The sequence below is a fragment of the Giraffa tippelskirchi genome, chromosome 5 (genome assembly GCF_054371585.1).
Source record: "Giraffa tippelskirchi isolate mGirTip1 chromosome 5, T2T-mGirTip1v1.2.pri, whole genome shotgun sequence".
Taxonomy (NCBI): domain Eukaryota; kingdom Metazoa; phylum Chordata; class Mammalia; order Artiodactyla; family Giraffidae; genus Giraffa; species Giraffa tippelskirchi.
In genome coordinates this window covers 43,800,150-43,817,661 of record NC_137279.1, presented here as the reverse complement: position 1 = coordinate 43,817,661, position 17,512 = coordinate 43,800,150, and the positions used below count along the sequence as shown (strand labels likewise).

Below are 17,512 nucleotides of genomic sequence, written 5' to 3'. Positions count from 1 at the left end.
TTCCATAAACCAAAGCAATATAAGACTATGGTTATAAAACTATAACATTAGTAATCAAACACACATGCACATAAAATAATTGTCTAGACAATTATTTTAGAATTCCTTAACATTAACATTCAATATTTGAACACTATTCATTTTCTGATATATTGTTCTAGCCAGAATGGTAAAATTTCCATGAAAGCAGTAGTATTCAACATCTAGTCTGTTTCATCGTTTTATTTAACTCTATTAATTGTGTTTTCCTTTCCTGTGGAATGAAAAAGCAGAGGGGGGAAGAAAAAATAATTTGGGATATTTTTCTTTATTCTTTTTTAATTTTTGGCTGCACCGCATGGCTTGTGGGACTTTAGTTCTTGGACCAGAGATCAAGCCCATACTCCCTGCATTGGAAGGTGGAGTCTTAACCACTGGACCATCAGGGATGTCCCTGGGATATTTTTCTTTTTTGATACTATCATTATAATCTCAAGAAAAAATATACTTTAAAAATGAAGTCTTGGAGACTTCCCTGATGGTCCAGTGGCTAAGACTCTGTGCTCCCAGCATAGGGGGCTTGGGTTCAATCTCTGGTCAGGGAACTAGATCTCACATGCCATGACTGAGAATTTGCATTTCACAACTAAGACCTGGCACAGCCAAAGAAATAAATACTTCAAAAAATTAAGCCTTGAATTTCTGACAGTCAAGTTCCTAAATTTCAAGTTATCAATACATTTTCTAACTGAGCAGAAAACTATCTTATGCTTTATGCTTTTTTATACATTAAATGTCTGGATCAAGTAATCCAAGAATTGACTATATATAGAGATCAATCTAGTTAAATAGCTAGTGGGGTTGTTGAATTGATTTTTTCTCAGAGATTATGTGGGGATAGTTTTAACCTTTTTTTTTTTTTTTCCTTTAAGCTTTTTTAGTTGAGATGGGCCCAGAAAAGTTTGAGGGACTTACCTACTGAAAAAGAACTTACCGCATTCATTCCTTGCCCAAAAAAGGGCACAATGGCATGGGCAGCATCTCCCATCAACAAACAATGTGATTTAAAGTGAAAAGAAGAGCACTTAACGGATATCATAGCCTGGGCGGGCAACTGAAAGAAATCTTGTACCAGGGCTTCCCTTCAGAAGAAAACAATCAAAATGTAAAAATGTTAAGCTGGGTATTAAATAGTGTATAATTCTTTCAGATTTACTGGCTTTGTCAACACAATATTTCATTGAAAAATACATGAGAATGCCAGGAAAAACACAGGAGAGGGAGAGCTGAAGTTTCTTCTAGTTCCCAAATTCCATTGTTCTAATTACATTCTTAATTTGAAACAATGTTAATCACATCCCAAAAGAACAAGAGTTGCTGAATTTGAATAATTTGAAATATGCCTGTGTTATATGTCAGGAAATTTTCATTATCTAGCACATAAATCACACAATTTTCAGCTATGTTGGTATGTTTCAGGTTTCCTTGGAAAAAATTGAGACGCAGTTGTGTATTTTATTAACACCCAAGAAACCAAAATTAAGTTAATGTGAGTCCATGTGTATCTGGAAATGAACAACTGGAATCAAGCTAGTATCGCTCAAGCATCTACAGAGATTTTGTGGGCACTGTAGGTGAAGTACTGTATACATTTATCACGTGTACTTGCTCAGTCATGTCTGACTTTTTGTGACTCTGTGGACTGTAGCCTGCCAAACTCTTCTGTCTGTGGAATTTTCCAGGCAAGAATACTGAAGTGAGTTGCCATTTCCTCCTCCAGGGGATCTTCCCGACCCAGTGATTGAACCCGTCTCCTGCATCTCCTGCATTGGTAGGTGGAGTCTTTACCACTGAGCCATTTGGGAATCCCGTGTATATACACTAGATGATCTTATATCTAGTAAGAGAGGCAAGAAATAGCCACAGAACAAGTTCCAAAAGTATCTAAGGGCTAAATTTTGGCATGCAGAGATTTCCCTTCAAAGCCAGAGAAGGAGAAATCAACATAGCAATTGAATTGATCTGCAGGAAAGGATGAGAACTGACAATTTTAAAAAAGATCTGCTATGACTTGGCAGTGGGCTATCCCTTTTACATAATTAACTCATTTAATTTTCAAAATTGCCCTCAAAGTAAGGCATCCTGATGTCTATTTCAGTGATGAAAAATCTGAGACTCAAGGAAGTCAGGGGCAAGAGTAGTGTTAAAACCTTGCTCTTTCTGCAGCACTGTGCTGCCTTCATGAAGATGTCACTGGAGGTGGAATGTGAGTTAGGTTCTAGGACAGAGGGACAGGGAAGAGAGGCACTGAGTGAGACCAAATGACAAGGTCCATGTGGTGGTGATGTGGAAATGGGACAGAGGAGCTGATACTCATAAACCAGACAGCTGGTACAATTAGCTATCACTTTGGGAAAACGTTATACCTGCCTGGCCCTGTGCTGAATGGTTTATAGGCATTATTCCCTTTGCTCTGCACAACAACCCTTTGGGGCAGGTACAACTATCATCAGCATTTTACTGTGAAGGGTATGAGACATAGGAAAGCTTATATAGCTAGCAACTGGTGGACCTGAGACTCAAGGGGGCCATCATACAGATTTGTGTTCCCACCAGCAGAAGGAAGCACAGCCAAGCTCTGTGGCACACGGAGAACTAAAAGGCCCTGCACAGGGAACATAAAAGGCCCAGGGACGTTCGTGGCTTGTCTTTCCCAGAGAAACCGGCCCGGCCTGGGTTTTTTCCAGAATTCCTGTTTGCAGTACAAGATCCTCTTGGACATTTGCTGTAATCTAGGTTTCCCATCCAGGTCACTGCATGATTGGGAAGATCCCCTGGAGGAGGGCATGGCAACCTACTCCAGTATTCTTGCCTGGAGAAACCCTGTGGACAGAGGAGCCTGGCGGGCTACAGTCTATGGGGTCACAGAGTCAGACATGACAGAAGTGACTTAGAACACATGCAAGTTTCTTGTCCAGGTCACTGCATTACAGGTCATTTTTAACAAAAGCTGAAATAAGGTGCATTAGCCTTTATCTGAATTTTGAATACCTCAAACCAAGGGGGCAAAAGGCACAATTGGACATCTTGAAACTTACTTTCCAATTAGAGGGATGGAATCCGGAAAGTACTTCTGGAAGAAGTCCAGCACATCACTACTAGTTAGCAGTTTTTCAAACTCTTCAAAAGGCATGAACAAAGTACACGTGAAAGATTTGTTCTATCACGAGAAGAGGAACAGTGTGTGAGAGACTGGGGGTCAGGCAATGCTGGCCCTAAGACATATCCCTCGATCTCAGAGTGCTTGCTGTGGCTCAGGGTACTCTGGGAAGAGTGTCCAAGCAGACAGGAAAGGCACCCTCACTTTCTTCCCTTACTCCCCAGAAGAGCTCAGTCAGGGGTCCCTAGGTACACCCCTGCCTCTTGGTTTTTAGGAAACTTTATACTGTAAACTCCAGATATTTTCACCAAGCAAACACTGCACTCCTTATACTATTAATAGGTGCACTGGATTTGAATTCTCCTCTTTTTTTTTCTTTACTGTTATTCCATTTAAGACACTATGACCTGGGGCCTTGGACCCCAGGATTCTTGACAAGAGAAAGAAAAAAAAAGGTAAATAAAAGACCAACCAGAGAAATATAAATAGGTATATGTGTCTATATTATATATAGAGATTGTTGTTGTTTAGTCACTAAGTCATGTCCATCTCTTTAGTGACCCCATGGACTATAGCCTGCCAGGTTCCTCTGTCCATGGGATTTCCCAGGCAAGAATACTGAAGTGGATTGCCATTTCCTTACCCAGGGGATCTTCCCAACCCAGGGATTGAATTCACATCTCTTGCACTGCAGTTGGATTCTTCACCACTGAGCCACATGGGAATCTCCATATATATAGATAATAATAGCTATATATATATGTATATATTCTGTATGTAGCAAGAAAGTCTCTAAGGTCTAATGAAAGAACAGCCATGCTCCTTTTTGATAATGAATATTCAAATGTCTACAGACCTTAAAGAATGAAAAATACTTCCAAATATATAACCTAAATATCTTAGGCTTTATTTGGGGGCAGTTTCTTCCTGCACTGTCTTGGGGGAGGTGGCAGTCAGGTACCACCACACACAAACCCCCATTAGTCATTTGTATATGTTAAATATCCTTTCCAAAGTAAATAACTTGTATTCCTTCAGGTTTTTCTTCAATATCCCCAAAGTTTCAGTTATAATCATTAAACAGACTAGACAATGATGAAGTTGACTACATACATGCATACAGCATATAAAAGTAAGTAACGAAAAACATTAACATTTAGGCAAAACGACAGTTAATAAAAAATTATACACTACCATGTTAGGAAGTGCAATCATCATAAAGGTATCTCTAGGCCAAATATGTAGATAATTAGGTTCCATGGCATACTGCAGGGGAAAAATATATATATAATTAGTGTATTAATGCAGCTCATCTGCATTAACAAATAAGGCAAATCGACTCTGTTTATGTTACACTTGTTTCCACAGAAATTTAGATCACTGCAAGTCCCTCCAAACATAAAGTCTAAGCAAAGACAGTTTTCTTGCTGTGAAAAAATAGCTTTAAGATGAGCTCCCACTTAATTCCCTGGGTGTTAGAAGTGTTAGTCATTCAGTCATGTCAGACTCTTTGCGACCTCATAGACTATAGCCCGCCAGGCTCCTCTGTCCATAGAATTGTCTTGGCAAGGATACTGGAGTGGGTTGTCATGTCTTCCTCCAGAGGATCTTCCCCACCCAGGATCAAACCCGTATCTCCTGAATTGGCAGATTCTTTACCACTGAGTCACCTAGGAAGCCCATAAAAGTGGTATATAATACTGCTATCCCAAACAGACTAGACGTTTGAATTTCAAATAGGATAGGTTAAATCAGTACCTTAAAATGCATGTTTTACATGCAAAATCAAGTATTTAACTAATGCTGTCTATCTTTTATTACTTATAAGCCAAGATCCTCATTGCTTCTGTTGGTATTTTAATTTTCCTCAACACACAATACACATACTACATATTTGCCTCCAGCCACATACAGTTTAACATGGACTCCAGGAAATAAGAAACATGCAATACAAATCTCTTTGCAACAACTCACTGTTCACTTTATTCAATAACTTTTTTATTTAATCATGAGTATAAGAACTCTGGACTGTCAGTACACAAAGTTGATTCCCAATCTGTTTTTTTTTTTTTTAACTTTTTCCCAAGATATAGTAGAAAAAAGGTAGTTGTAATTCCTTTCCTTTCTTCCCTATTCAAGAAAACATATTGAAAGGTAAGGGAGTGAGAGTGATATTATTAAAAGGATACCTGTACATACAATTTATTATGAGTTACTGAAAACATAGTACTTTGGCAGACCTTAAAACGGATCAAGACATGCTACTGAGAACATCTGCCCTAGAATACACTTCTATACTAATATGGGGCAGGGGGAGGGGGAGAGTTGTAGGAAGGAGAAAAGAAAGGGAAAGTACTTACATCCCCATTCTTAGGTGGAATACTCAGCTCCATGTACCCATGAGGAATGTATTGTTGACTGTAATCAAAGCGGGGTTTCTTCATAAGGTGAGTTCTAACAGTGGAAAAGGCTCCATCACATCCTACAATGAGGTCACAGGTGATATCTTTGGGAACGTTGTCCTGTCTAAAAAATAAAATAAACCATCAAAAAAAAGTCTAGTGGTGAAAATGATGAAGTACCCCTATTGGGTATAAACAGTAGTGACTTAATGGGGCCACTACTCACTTTTACATATCTGATTTACAGCTTTCAGTCGATAGCTATAAAATGAAGATAACACTTGTCCCAGTCATGGTTTGCTGATGAGAATGAGGGTAACACACAATCACACTGATTCCTAAAGACATGCTAGGGCACAGAAGCCTGACTAAGAGCTGAGTTCCCTGCATGAAGGAAGAGAATCTTGAAAAGGAGGAAAAGTCTTTCAAATGGAGAAAGTGTATGAGCAACCATAGGGACATGACCAAGATCTTCTAGGAGCAGCACGTTTGTCTTAGAGGAGATCAGAAGAGGAATTTAAGAAAAGAATACAATTGGGGAGGGAGGAGAAGAGAATTTTGAATGTTAAGATGCAAGGTTTAATTCTGGCAACTGGGAGAAAACAATATATTTCCATTGGGCAGGTGGTGTATGAAGAGTAGTAATTTAAGACAACTTACTTAGGAGTATCCACAATGCAGAAGGGATAGGAAATGGAGACAAAGTGACTATAGTAGCCTACATGTGTGGGGGTGAGATCCCAAGGATTGTGGTGCTCAGGAAGAGGGATGACATAGGCTCTGAGGCAGACAGGAAGTAAGAGACACTGGGAAATGTTTTCAGGTCAAATGGAAGAAAATAAGGAAAAGGGTACATCAAGAATGATTTTAATTATTTGGTTAAAAGTACTAGGTAAGTCAGCTTCCCAAGTGACTCAGTGGTAAAAAATCTGCCTGCCAATGCAGGAGAGACAGGTTTGATCCCTGGGTGGAGAAGACCCCTTAGAGAAGGAAATGACAGCCCACTCCAGTATTCTTGCCTGGAGAATCCCATGGACAGAGGAGCCTGGTGGTCTACGGTTCACAGGGTCACAAAGTGTTGGACATGACTGAGCATCTAGACAGCAACAACAAACTAGGGAAGTTAGGAGTAGGACGAATAGATGTTTGAAATTTTAGATTCATTTGAGATTATGGCAAGAAGTACTTGTGAAGGTGTTTAAAGGGAAATTAATATTAAGATTGAAATAAGGGTTGTTATTATTATTATTATTACAAATAGAAATGTGAATTTACAAGTAGTTGTTGAACAAACTGTGAATCCAAGAGATATCCCGCAAGTGGGATATGAGGCTTGGAACTTTAGAGGAAATGGGCTCAGCCAAGGGGAGGCAGACAAATAGTATTCAGAAAGAGGAGAGGAGAAGCAGGGCAGTGCAGAGTTATCTGTTTCAAGTTAGGAGAGTGTTAGAAGCAGAGTATGGTTACCAGTCTAGAATACTGTTAAGATGAGTTAGCAGGAGAATCAGGAAGAATACTGGTGCTAGTGATCAACATAAAATTACTTGATTGTAGAAACCACTTGAATTACCCTGTTAGTAATCATTTAACTCTTTCAAAGAAGTCAAGGGCAAAGTTTACAGGCACAGTTCTCCACTTCAACCCTTCACCTCTGAAGTCAAAGGGCTGACCAGTGATTACCCAAGGACTGTGATCACTCCTTTCTCAGGATTACATTTCACCAGCCTGTGGCCAAAGTGCACTTTTGCATTGGAGTATTTCTCAACAGCTGAGGAAACAAAGAGAGAAAACTAATGGAAATGAAATTCCAATTCTTATTTCACTTAAATTGAATTAATCATTTTCTGAGAACAGTGTGATAGAGATACTTAACAATGTAAACACGAATTAGTTAAAATGTGATTTGACAACTGTTTGGCAAATGTTCTAGGATAATCTGGCAGTAAAATAGATAAATAAAAATCATCTGTCTTCATCTCAAAAAAAAAAATCTAACTATGTATATTTTTGCATCACTGTAATTGTTGGCACCCTAGGAAAGAAGCAGTCATCACATATTTTAAAGTTGCCCCCAAATTAAGGGTTAATTTGTGATTGGAAATATTCAGTCAAACTTCTTTTTCATATTATGTCTGACTCTGTATCTCTTTTTAGCAAGTCCTCTAGACTTCTGACTCAATTTGTTATAAATATAGATCGTTGATATATAAATACAGATCTTTTTATAATCAAACACTGAAATAGTTAGGGGAAAGTGAGTAAGAAGATTGGAAACTTATTAATAAATAGAATCAAATTATTTTGGTGCTTTTTTGGCCTGCTAAAAATCTATAGTGAATTTCATTTTCTGAACTATTAATTATGTTTTTATCACTGTAGTAAAACATTATTTTTGTTCCTAGTTTTTCTCATGGGCAGGAGATCTATAATTAGGGACTATTTATTGTTATTAAAGCTACAAATCAGAACGTAGATGTTAGAGCTGGTGTAGACCTCAGAGATAGTTTATTTCAAAACTCTTCATTTCATAAATGAAGTAACTGAGCTTCTGGAGGGAAAAGTAAGATGACTAAGATCATACAAAGTAAAGAATTTAGGAAAAATAGGCCAGAAGTCTGACTTCCAATTCAGTATTTCTACCTGTACCGATCATCTCTCCTTCTCATCTTAGGTTTTGTATTTTGTTGTTGTTGTTGTTCTGCTTGGCTTGAGTTTGATTTGGGGTTTGCAGACTTTAAGATTCTTGAACACAAGATTGGAAGCTTTAGAATATTGAAATTGGAGATACGCCAAAGACTTATCTATGTTTAAGAAATCTTTTGACAAATAACTTGGAGAAATCAGAGTTTACTAGAACCACTGTGGGTATCTTTGACAAACACAAAATGTGTTTGTGGAATCAACCTTTTTGTATTTTTTTTTTTTTTCAAATTAAATGTAGAGGAATGCAGCCCAAAGAATTTTCCATGTAACACTAGTCCTGTGATAACTGAAATAACTGTTCTGTGGTCATAGTCATTACAGAAATGCTCATACTCTGACCCTCTGACTGTGCCGTCTTGGTCCCCAGATACATGTGGCTCTTGAGTGCTTAAAATGTGGCTGTTCTGAATGGAGACGGGATGCAACCACTGGGTTTTGTCAAAACTTAGTCAAAAAAAAAAGAATAAAATGTCTCATGAGTAGCTTTCTTACATAGGTTATACATTGAAATAATAATATTTTGGATATATTATGTTAAGTACACTATTAAAATTAATTTCACTGATTTCTTTGTAGGTTTTCTATTGTGATTAATATAAGGTTTTAAATTATGCATATGGCTGGCATTTGTGGTCACATCTTAGACAGCATTGCCCTAGAAAATCCACACTGCAGACTAGTAGAATAAAGGCCCTGAAAGTACTGTAAGAAAATACTTTTAATAGTTATTTTTGTATTTATTTGGTGGCACTGGGTCTTCATTGCAGCATGTGGGATCTCTTAGTTGTGGCAAGTGGGATCGAGTTTCCTGACAAAGGATTTAACCTGGGCCCCCTGCATTGGGAGCATGGAGTCTTAGCCACTGGGTCACCAGGGAAGTCCTACAACTTTTAAAACTAATTTGATGCAGGATTTGCTTGTGTGCGTGCTAAGTCACTGCAGTTGTGTTCAACTCTTTGCGACCCCAAGGACTGCAGCCCACGAGGCTCCTCTGTCCATGGGATTCTTCAGGCAAGAATACTGCAGTGGGTTGCCACGCCCTCCTCCAGGGGATCCTCCTGACCCAGGGACTGAATCCACATTTCTCATGTCTCATGCATTGACAGATGAGTTCTTTACCTCTAGGGCCACCTGGGAAGCCCAGTGAAGGTTTTAAGTTTATCATATTTACCTGCCCACATGTCCTTTTTATGTTTGTTTTACTTAACAGTTATTAACATCCCACAGAACACTAAACCATGAAACAATCCTACGTGAAAAGCTGATGCAGGAAAATGATTTAGTTACAGTACTTTCAGAGGGGAGGCTGTTCTATCAGAAAGAATGAGCATTTATCTGCGGAATAGGTGGCTCACAATCTGATGCCACATAAAGGAATAAGAGCTGTGTAAAAGAACTTTATATGCCAAATAGTTTAGAAGTCAAGAGGTTCATCATTCTTTTTATTAACATTTATGCCATTTATGAAATTACATGTTGTGCAGTGTGTACCTAATGAAAAACAGGGGAGCATGCAAGATGGATCTTCCCCATGTTTTTGCTCCTTATTATCAGTGTTTTATATATATTACTGGAGGCAGTGACTGTAATAGTTAAAAGCATGGACTTTGGAATAGAGAGACTCAAGTTCAATCCAGATTCTACTACTTATTAACAGTGTAACCTGTTGCACTGTGGCCCTCTCTAAGCTTCCTTTACCATGTACAAAACTGAGGTAAATATAATTCTTACTTCACAGAGTTGTTTGGAGGGTTATACAAATTGATGCAATATAAAGCAGTTATTAACATAGTTCTTAACACATCAAAGAATATTTTCTATTATTTTTAAAAGCTGTTTTGTAGTTTCTTTTCTTAAGATCATCATGAATATATAAAGCAACCTAGCCATTTATCTACTCATCCAAAAGTCAGTCTTAAAAATACAAGTAAAGAAATGGAGTTAAGACGAATACTAAACCCTATTTCTGAGCCCTCGTAAATCAACTAGAGTGAACTTCCCCTTCATTCCTCCTCCCAGTTCAGTTCAGTTCAATTCAACACATATGTTACAAATTCACCCTGGGTAGGGGACTGTGGAGAAACACAGATAAATAACTGGAACCTCTGCTCTCCAAAAGTCAGAGGCTGCTGGAATGCGTTGAGAGGGATTGATTGATTTAAAAGATGGTAGAGCTACTAATGGCATGCTTTGCATGGAATGAATTTGTTTAGTACAAATGCTAAAGAAGAGAAAAAATGTGATCAAGGGTTACATGGAATGTGATTGGATTGATTATCCAGGATAAAATTTAATTTGCAGTCCAGGGGCTTTTCAATTAATGGATAGGTCTAGGTCTTTTTAGTTACGCACATGAGAATCTTCAGGCTTATGTACAACTTCCTCTTTCTCAACTTCCTATACCCTGCATCTAATTTTGTCTCCTACAGATATCTTGAATCTATACCTCCTCCCAACCACTTGGCTATAGCTTTAGTCCAGAGTCTTGTTTGTGCACACAGTGATTTTCATAATACTTTAAAAAATTGCAGCCCTCTATCAGCTGTCACACTATTGCTTTTCATGTTTCTGATAAAAAAAGCTACTTGTGTCTCTTTGAAAATTGTTATATACGTATATCTGCTTTTCCACTAGATTGTGAGTTCTTCACTGAGGCACTCATTCAACTCAGTGCCTAGAAGACAATAGGAATTCAATACATGCTAAACAAACAATTTTTATTTAGACCATTGATAAGATGAAAAAGAGATGCTGGAAGATGTACCACCAGTATTTTTAAAGAAACACTTTGTATTGTACATAGTCTTGCTCTTAATAACTCCTAAGGAGGAATGGTAAACAAGTTTCAATTAATCATGTGACGAGATTAGTCTCATGTACTTTGCTGAAAATGAGGGCTGGTGAATAAAGCATTGGACTTACCGGTCAGTAGATCCTTGTTTAGATTTTCTCTGCTTATAGAAAGAATATACTGCAAGAAAAATATAGTAGATACTGTTTGTTTCTGGAGAATGGGCAAATATGCTTCTATGTTATTCACTTAGCAATAGAAAACACTAATTATTTATCAAAAGGTTGCAAGCTCATCTTTACAACCATTTAACTAAATAGCCTTTTTTTCTATAAACACTTTAATCAAATATGTGCAATACAATGTTCAGGTTTAAACTTAGCCTTTTTCAAAGTTTGATAGTATATAAAAACAAATCTTTTTTTGGTACCAAAAATATTATTTTCACTAAGATAGTTTTGTTTTAACTATCAAACATAAATCTCAAATATTCATCATAGGTCTCCCAATCAAAGCGTGTAAAAAACTTCAGAAACGACAACATTACTAGAATAAATGTACTATTTCCCAAAGGATCTACTTTGAAATTTTTCATTTCAATTTGAAAGGGTGTGTGAGTGTGTGGTGTGATTGTGGTAGGGTGAGGGTTGGTAGGAATAGGTAGACCCCAGTACGTGGGACATGTATTGGTTGTTTCTGACTTCACAGGGCAGATTGTTTCATGAGACCCAGTCAAACAGTGCATAGGGCCTATGACACTTTTAGGGGTTCATGAAAATAAATTTAGTTTATTTCAAAATCATAAGAAAAAGATAAATATAAGAATATAATATATATTAATTCTTAAAAAGATAAGAATAAATCCAGTCTGGATTATATTAAAGCTTAATGTAATCTTTATATCAATGTGCTCATATAGTCTAATTTTTAATATTTATTGATTTATAGGGTCCCACAAAGCAAAAGTGTCTATCTAGGGCTCATGAAAGTCATAATGCAGTCTTGCATTTCAGGACAAGTCTGTTGCTTTAAAAATTTAAAGCACGTAAATTTCAAAATTATGGACATTACAACATTTAACACAAATATGGTCTTTTATTCATCTTGATCCCATTCAAATATAGGCATATAAAATTAACAGCTAAATCTATACTTGGTGTAAAAATAACTCAGTCATGCTAAAGAGACAATAGTAGACTGAGGAGGAGTTTCCTGTGTCTTTGTCATAAATTAAAATTAACAGGAACTTCGTAATTCTCTGCCAATGGTTCTGTTTTCCAGTCTTCTACATTATTAATATTTGCATTTCAACAGAAACCACACTTGTTATTCTAAGTATACTAGGAAACATTCAAATTATTGAGTCTTATTAACATAAGGAAAATATTCTTTCTTTGTCAGTTGACCCCTATCAGGCTTAGTTGAGATAAACTGGGGACTGATCCTCTGGAATAGACACGTTGGTCCTGCACAAGACCAGGGAGAGTCCTGGTCTAATCTGTTCCATATCTTTGGGCAGTTTCCTATTATAACCATAACTTAGAGTCAAAGACATCAAACTTCACTTCTCCAATACATATTCTAAAAGGCTTACCTTGTGAAGAATAAGTAAGAACAAGAACAAACAAGTGAAGAGCTGTAAAGTGACTCTTGTAACCAAAAAACCCACTAAGAAAACCTGAAGGAAATAGGATAATCTTCTTTGGAGATATGTAAGACAATAGTTGCAGTGCTGACTTTTTCAAATATGCTAGGAAAAAGTGTTTACATTGCTGTCCTGATAGCCTTCAAATGAGAATGTTTTCTAGTAAGAGCGTATCATTTCTTTATTTTGGGTACAGGAGCTTAGGAATAGCAATTGGGGGAACACTGGCTTGCTCTGTATATTAGAGAATATTTTGATATTTGGCAATTGGGGAGGGAAATGAGAGGAACCAGCAAGACAGTCACAGCAAAGGAGAAAGGGCAGAGAAAATAACAGCTAGGGGAGGAAGGCTCAGAGAAGAGGGTATAGAAAAGATTTCAGAAGTCAAATTGTATATGAATTGTTTGCTGTGTATTGCACAACGTGGGCCTTCCATGACTCCCCAGGTCTTCAGCATATTCACGTATGTTTTTTTTCCTCAAATATAATTTATTTAGCACTGTGCAAATTACCATGAGCTTTACATACTATAATGAGTCATGGATTATTTTTAGCTGTTTGCACAGAGACCTGACCACAGTTGCTTACATAAACTACAGTTTTGTCTTGTTTTTTTCTTACTTAAAAAATTGTCTAGAGGTATCTCAGAGACATCCACAAATTCATCAGTGTCCACCTCCTTTCTGCTCCACCATCTTTGGCATGTAGCATCCTTCTGTAAAGTTACCTCATGGTCAAATATGGCTGCTTCTGCCCTTGCGATCTCGTTTGTGTTCTAGGAGGAAGGCTATTAATATGCATTTTGAATGTGGAAATGGGTAAAAATCATGAGTTTCATGTATGGCCACCATGGTACATAAAACTAGAGGAGAAGGAATGGACACCAAGAGGCAGCAGAGGCCAATACGTACACTCCCTGGATATTGGAAGAAATCTTGGGGTGATGGGGATGACTTAGCACTTCCACAGGTTATGGAATTGACCAATTCAAAGCAAATTTATACAGTTCTTAAAAGACAAGAAGGGCCCATTTTTGACTCCAGTATAAAAATAATGAAGCAAACCTATAAATTTAGCATTAACTCAGTTCTTAAGAATTCAAGAATGGCAGGATTGATGCAGGAAGGATCATTTCCTTCCTCTGTATCAAAGGCCTTGAAATGAGAACTTGCACCGACACGTTCACCTTCTTGGGGAGTCACTGGTGATGAAACTGTTTCTCCCTTGCCCCTCTCTCATTCTCTCCTGGTGAAGGTAAGGAAGTCAGTTTTAGTCTCAGGTCCAAGTCACTCTTCTCATTCACCTTCCCTGCTATTTTGAACCATATCTTAGTCCTTGATCTAGTCATACTATATTGGTCCAATCTCCAGGAAAGAGATGGATACGATGAATTGAATTTCCTCAGCACAATCAGTGTTAATCCAAAAGAAAGGTGGAATGACTATTATGACCATTATGGGAAGAGTATCACTCTCATTTTAGAGAAAAAGAAATAGTGTAACTAAGCAGCACTTCCGGCACTCCTGTGAGGGCCTCCTACACCACACTCACTGATTGTTGTCTGTAACGAATCTTGTCCAGTTTCTCCCTTAATGTTGACCTCCTGTAGTCATGCAGCCTGTTTCTTTATCTGTAAAGCAAGGTGGTTGGAGTCCATGCATCTAAAGCTGCTGACCGCTGTTAGATTCTGTTATCTGAAAGTGAGTCTGCAAGCTTTCTCATCCAACGCACACCTGATACTTACAAATTTGTTTTTTAGAAATTTGGTCTTGCCCAATCCTCCCCATAGAAAAACTGTCATTTGATTGGAATGATGCTATTTTGTTGCCAATTGAAGATTTAAACAATCTGTTTCAAGCCTTACATTTTCCTCCCTCTCTGAACATAAGAACTGAGTGTTCCTACCATGGCTTGGCCGAGTTCTTTTCATAGTGAACATAGAGAACTTTTCATAGGACTACTACCTGTTGTCCCCAGGTTGCAAATTCCTCAGCAATTTGCCTACAGGAAGATAATTATTGTTTATAGAAAAGGTACATTTAGTTAGTGTAGTCTGTTCTTGACTTGCATGTGTAAATCATGTCACGTTCAACTCTTTGAGACACCAGTGACTGTAGCCTGCCAGGCTCCTCTGTTCATGGGATTCTCTAGGCAAGAATATTGGAGAGGGTTGAGATGCCCTCCTCTAGGGAATCTTCCTTTCCCAAAGAAAGGCAATGCCAAAGAATGCTCAAACTACTGCATAATTGCACTCATCTCACATGCTAGTAAAGTAATGCTCAAAATTCTCCAAGCCAGGCTTCAGCAATACGTGAACCGTGAACTTCCAGATGTTCAAGCTGGTTTTAGAAAAGGCAGAGGAACCAGAGATCAAATTGCCAACATTCGATGGATCATCAAAAAAGCAAGAGAGTTTCAGAAAAACATCTGTTTCTGCTTTATTGACTATGCCAAAGCCTTTGACTGTGTGGATCACAAGAAACTGTGGAAAATTCTGAAAGAGATGGGAATACCAGACCACCTAACCTGCCTCTTGAGAAACCTGTATGCAGGTCAGGAAGCAACAGTTAGAACTGGACAAGGAACAACAGACTGGTTCCAAATAGGAAAAGGAGTACGTCAAGTCTATATATTGTCACCCTGTTTATTTAACTTATATGCAGAGTACATCATGAGAAACGCTGGACTGGAAGAAGCACAAGCCGGAATCAAGATTGCCAGGAGAAATATCAATAACCTCAGATATGCAGATGACACCACCTTTATGGCAGAAAGTGAAGAAGAACTAAAGAGCCTCTTGATGAAAGTGAAAGAGGAGAGTGAAAAAGTTGGCTTAAAGCTCAACATTCAGAAAACTAACATCATGGCATCTGGTCCCATCACTTCATGGCAAATAGATGGAGAAACAGAGGAAACAGTGGCTGACTTTATCTTTTTGGGCTCCAAAATCACTGCAGATGGTGATTGCAACCATGAAATTAAAAGACGCTTACTCCTTGGAAGGAAACTTATGACCAACCTAGACAGCATATTAAAAAGCAGAGATATCACTTTGTCAACAAAAGTCCGTCTAGTCAAGGCTATGATTTTTCCAGCAGTCATGTATGGATGTGAGAGTTGGACTATAATGAAAGCTGAGTGCAGAAGAATTGATGCTTTTGAACTGTGGTGTTGGAGAAGATTCTTGAAAGTCCCTTGGACAGCAAGGAGATCCAACCAGTCCAATCCTAAAGGAAATCAGTTCTGGGTGTTCATTGGAAGGACTGATGTTGAAGCTGAAACTCCAATATTTTGGCCACCTGATGCAAAGAGCTGACTCATTTGAAAAGACCCTGATACTGGGAAAGATTGAGGGCAGGAGGAGAAGGGGACAATAGAGGATGAGATGGTTGAATGACATCACTGACTCAATGGACATGAGTTTGGTTAAACTCCGGGAGTTGGTGATGGACAGGGAGGCCTGGTGTGCTGCGGTTCATGGGGTCACAAAGACTGAGTGACTGATCTGAACTGAACTGAGGGGATTTTCCTGACTTTAGGGATTGAACCTGCATCTCCTGAGGCTCCTACGTTGCAGGTGGATTCTTTACTGCTGAACCATGGGGGAAGTCCATTGAATACTTATTAGGGACCGGGCTGTTTCTAAGCATCTCCTATGAATTAACTAGTATATATTTTTGAATTCTAAACAAGCAAGCAATGTCAAAACAGGGCTAGAGAAGAAAGGCAGGGTCAACAAGCAAGTAGCTGGTTCAGGATATTAGACTCAGCTATTACCATTTTACAAAAAAGTATCCCCAGGTAAACCTACCTGTGACTTTGTCCCATAGGGAATAGCAGACTTTTTTCCTGAAAGAGAGTGAATCATTCTCGCTCTCATGGGGATACCGTGGGATACAACCTGAAATAAAATCAGAGATGTTTATTTCAATTTCCATAATGTGGCATCATGCTAATAAAATAGATATTGACTTTAAAGTGTTATTATTCAAAAATTTTCCAAAAATCAAAAAATTATGTAAAAGACCATGGGAACACAGTATGGTAGAAATGTAATAAAAACTATGCTGCTACAAATTTTAGTTTTTAGGGTTTTTTTTTAACTTTAGATTATAGAATAGACTTAAAAGTTTACTTGAACCTAAATCAAATATTACAAGTGAGGAAATGGTTCATTGTCAGAGATTAAGTTCTTTTTTTATGATTACAAAAGAATAAAGCATGAGGAGTAAATCACAGGATTCCTGAAATGCAGTCCAAAGTGTTTTCCTACACATGCCTAAGAAAAATGTAGAAATGCAAATAGCACTTATGTGGACTTATCATTTCAAAGACACACTCTCACAAAAATACTGTCAATAAAAATATACTATTTCTCTTTACATTTCCAAGATACATGATAGTGAGAAGTTTGACAATCTTGAGTCTATATGAGGAAAATCTATAACAGGTCCAAAATCTTTATCCAAACACTGAGAGTTCATTGGTTTCAGAATTCAAAAGTTTTCAAAGTTTAGATAGGTAATGAGTGCATATGTGGATAGTTTATGACACACAGACTAGTCTAGGGCACCACCCCATAACACAATATTTCTTTAGTAAAACATATTCACACTAAATGAGATTTCTTTTAGAGGCTATAAAAAGTCTGCATCAGGTCAAGTTTGCTGCTGAATGGGTGATGAAAAAGCTTTCTAGTCCCAGAGCTTTTTGGAATACAGAATTGTGATAAGAGATTATGGACCTAAGTAGTCAAAAGAATGGAAGTTGCCTGCCTCCTCTCACCCCAGATGCCATCCCAGGTCACACACAAATAAAAGGCAAAGATTAAC

The 17,512-nt window shown here is 37.9% G+C and overlaps 1 protein-coding gene across 2 annotated transcripts in view; it reads right to left on the bottom strand.

The window, feature by feature from the left end:
* KMO (kynurenine 3-monooxygenase) overlaps positions 1-17,512 on the bottom strand; it is a 73,955-nt gene that overhangs the window by 21,369 nt on the left and 35,074 nt on the right. For both annotated transcript variants that reach the window (XM_081492870.1, XM_081492869.1), the window contains exons 4-10: positions 16,492-16,581; positions 11,167-11,215; positions 7,222-7,309; positions 5,500-5,665; positions 4,334-4,405; positions 3,078-3,199; positions 974-1,121 (exon numbers count right to left, since the gene is read on the bottom strand). In XM_081492870.1, the coding sequence (XP_081348996.1) occupies positions 974-1,121; positions 3,078-3,199; positions 4,334-4,405; positions 5,500-5,665; positions 7,222-7,309; positions 11,167-11,215; positions 16,492-16,560 (714 nt within the window). In that variant the 5' untranslated portion in view covers positions 16,561-16,581. The remainder of the gene's footprint in view (positions 1-973; positions 1,122-3,077; positions 3,200-4,333; positions 4,406-5,499; positions 5,666-7,221; positions 7,310-11,166; positions 11,216-16,491; positions 16,582-17,512) is intronic.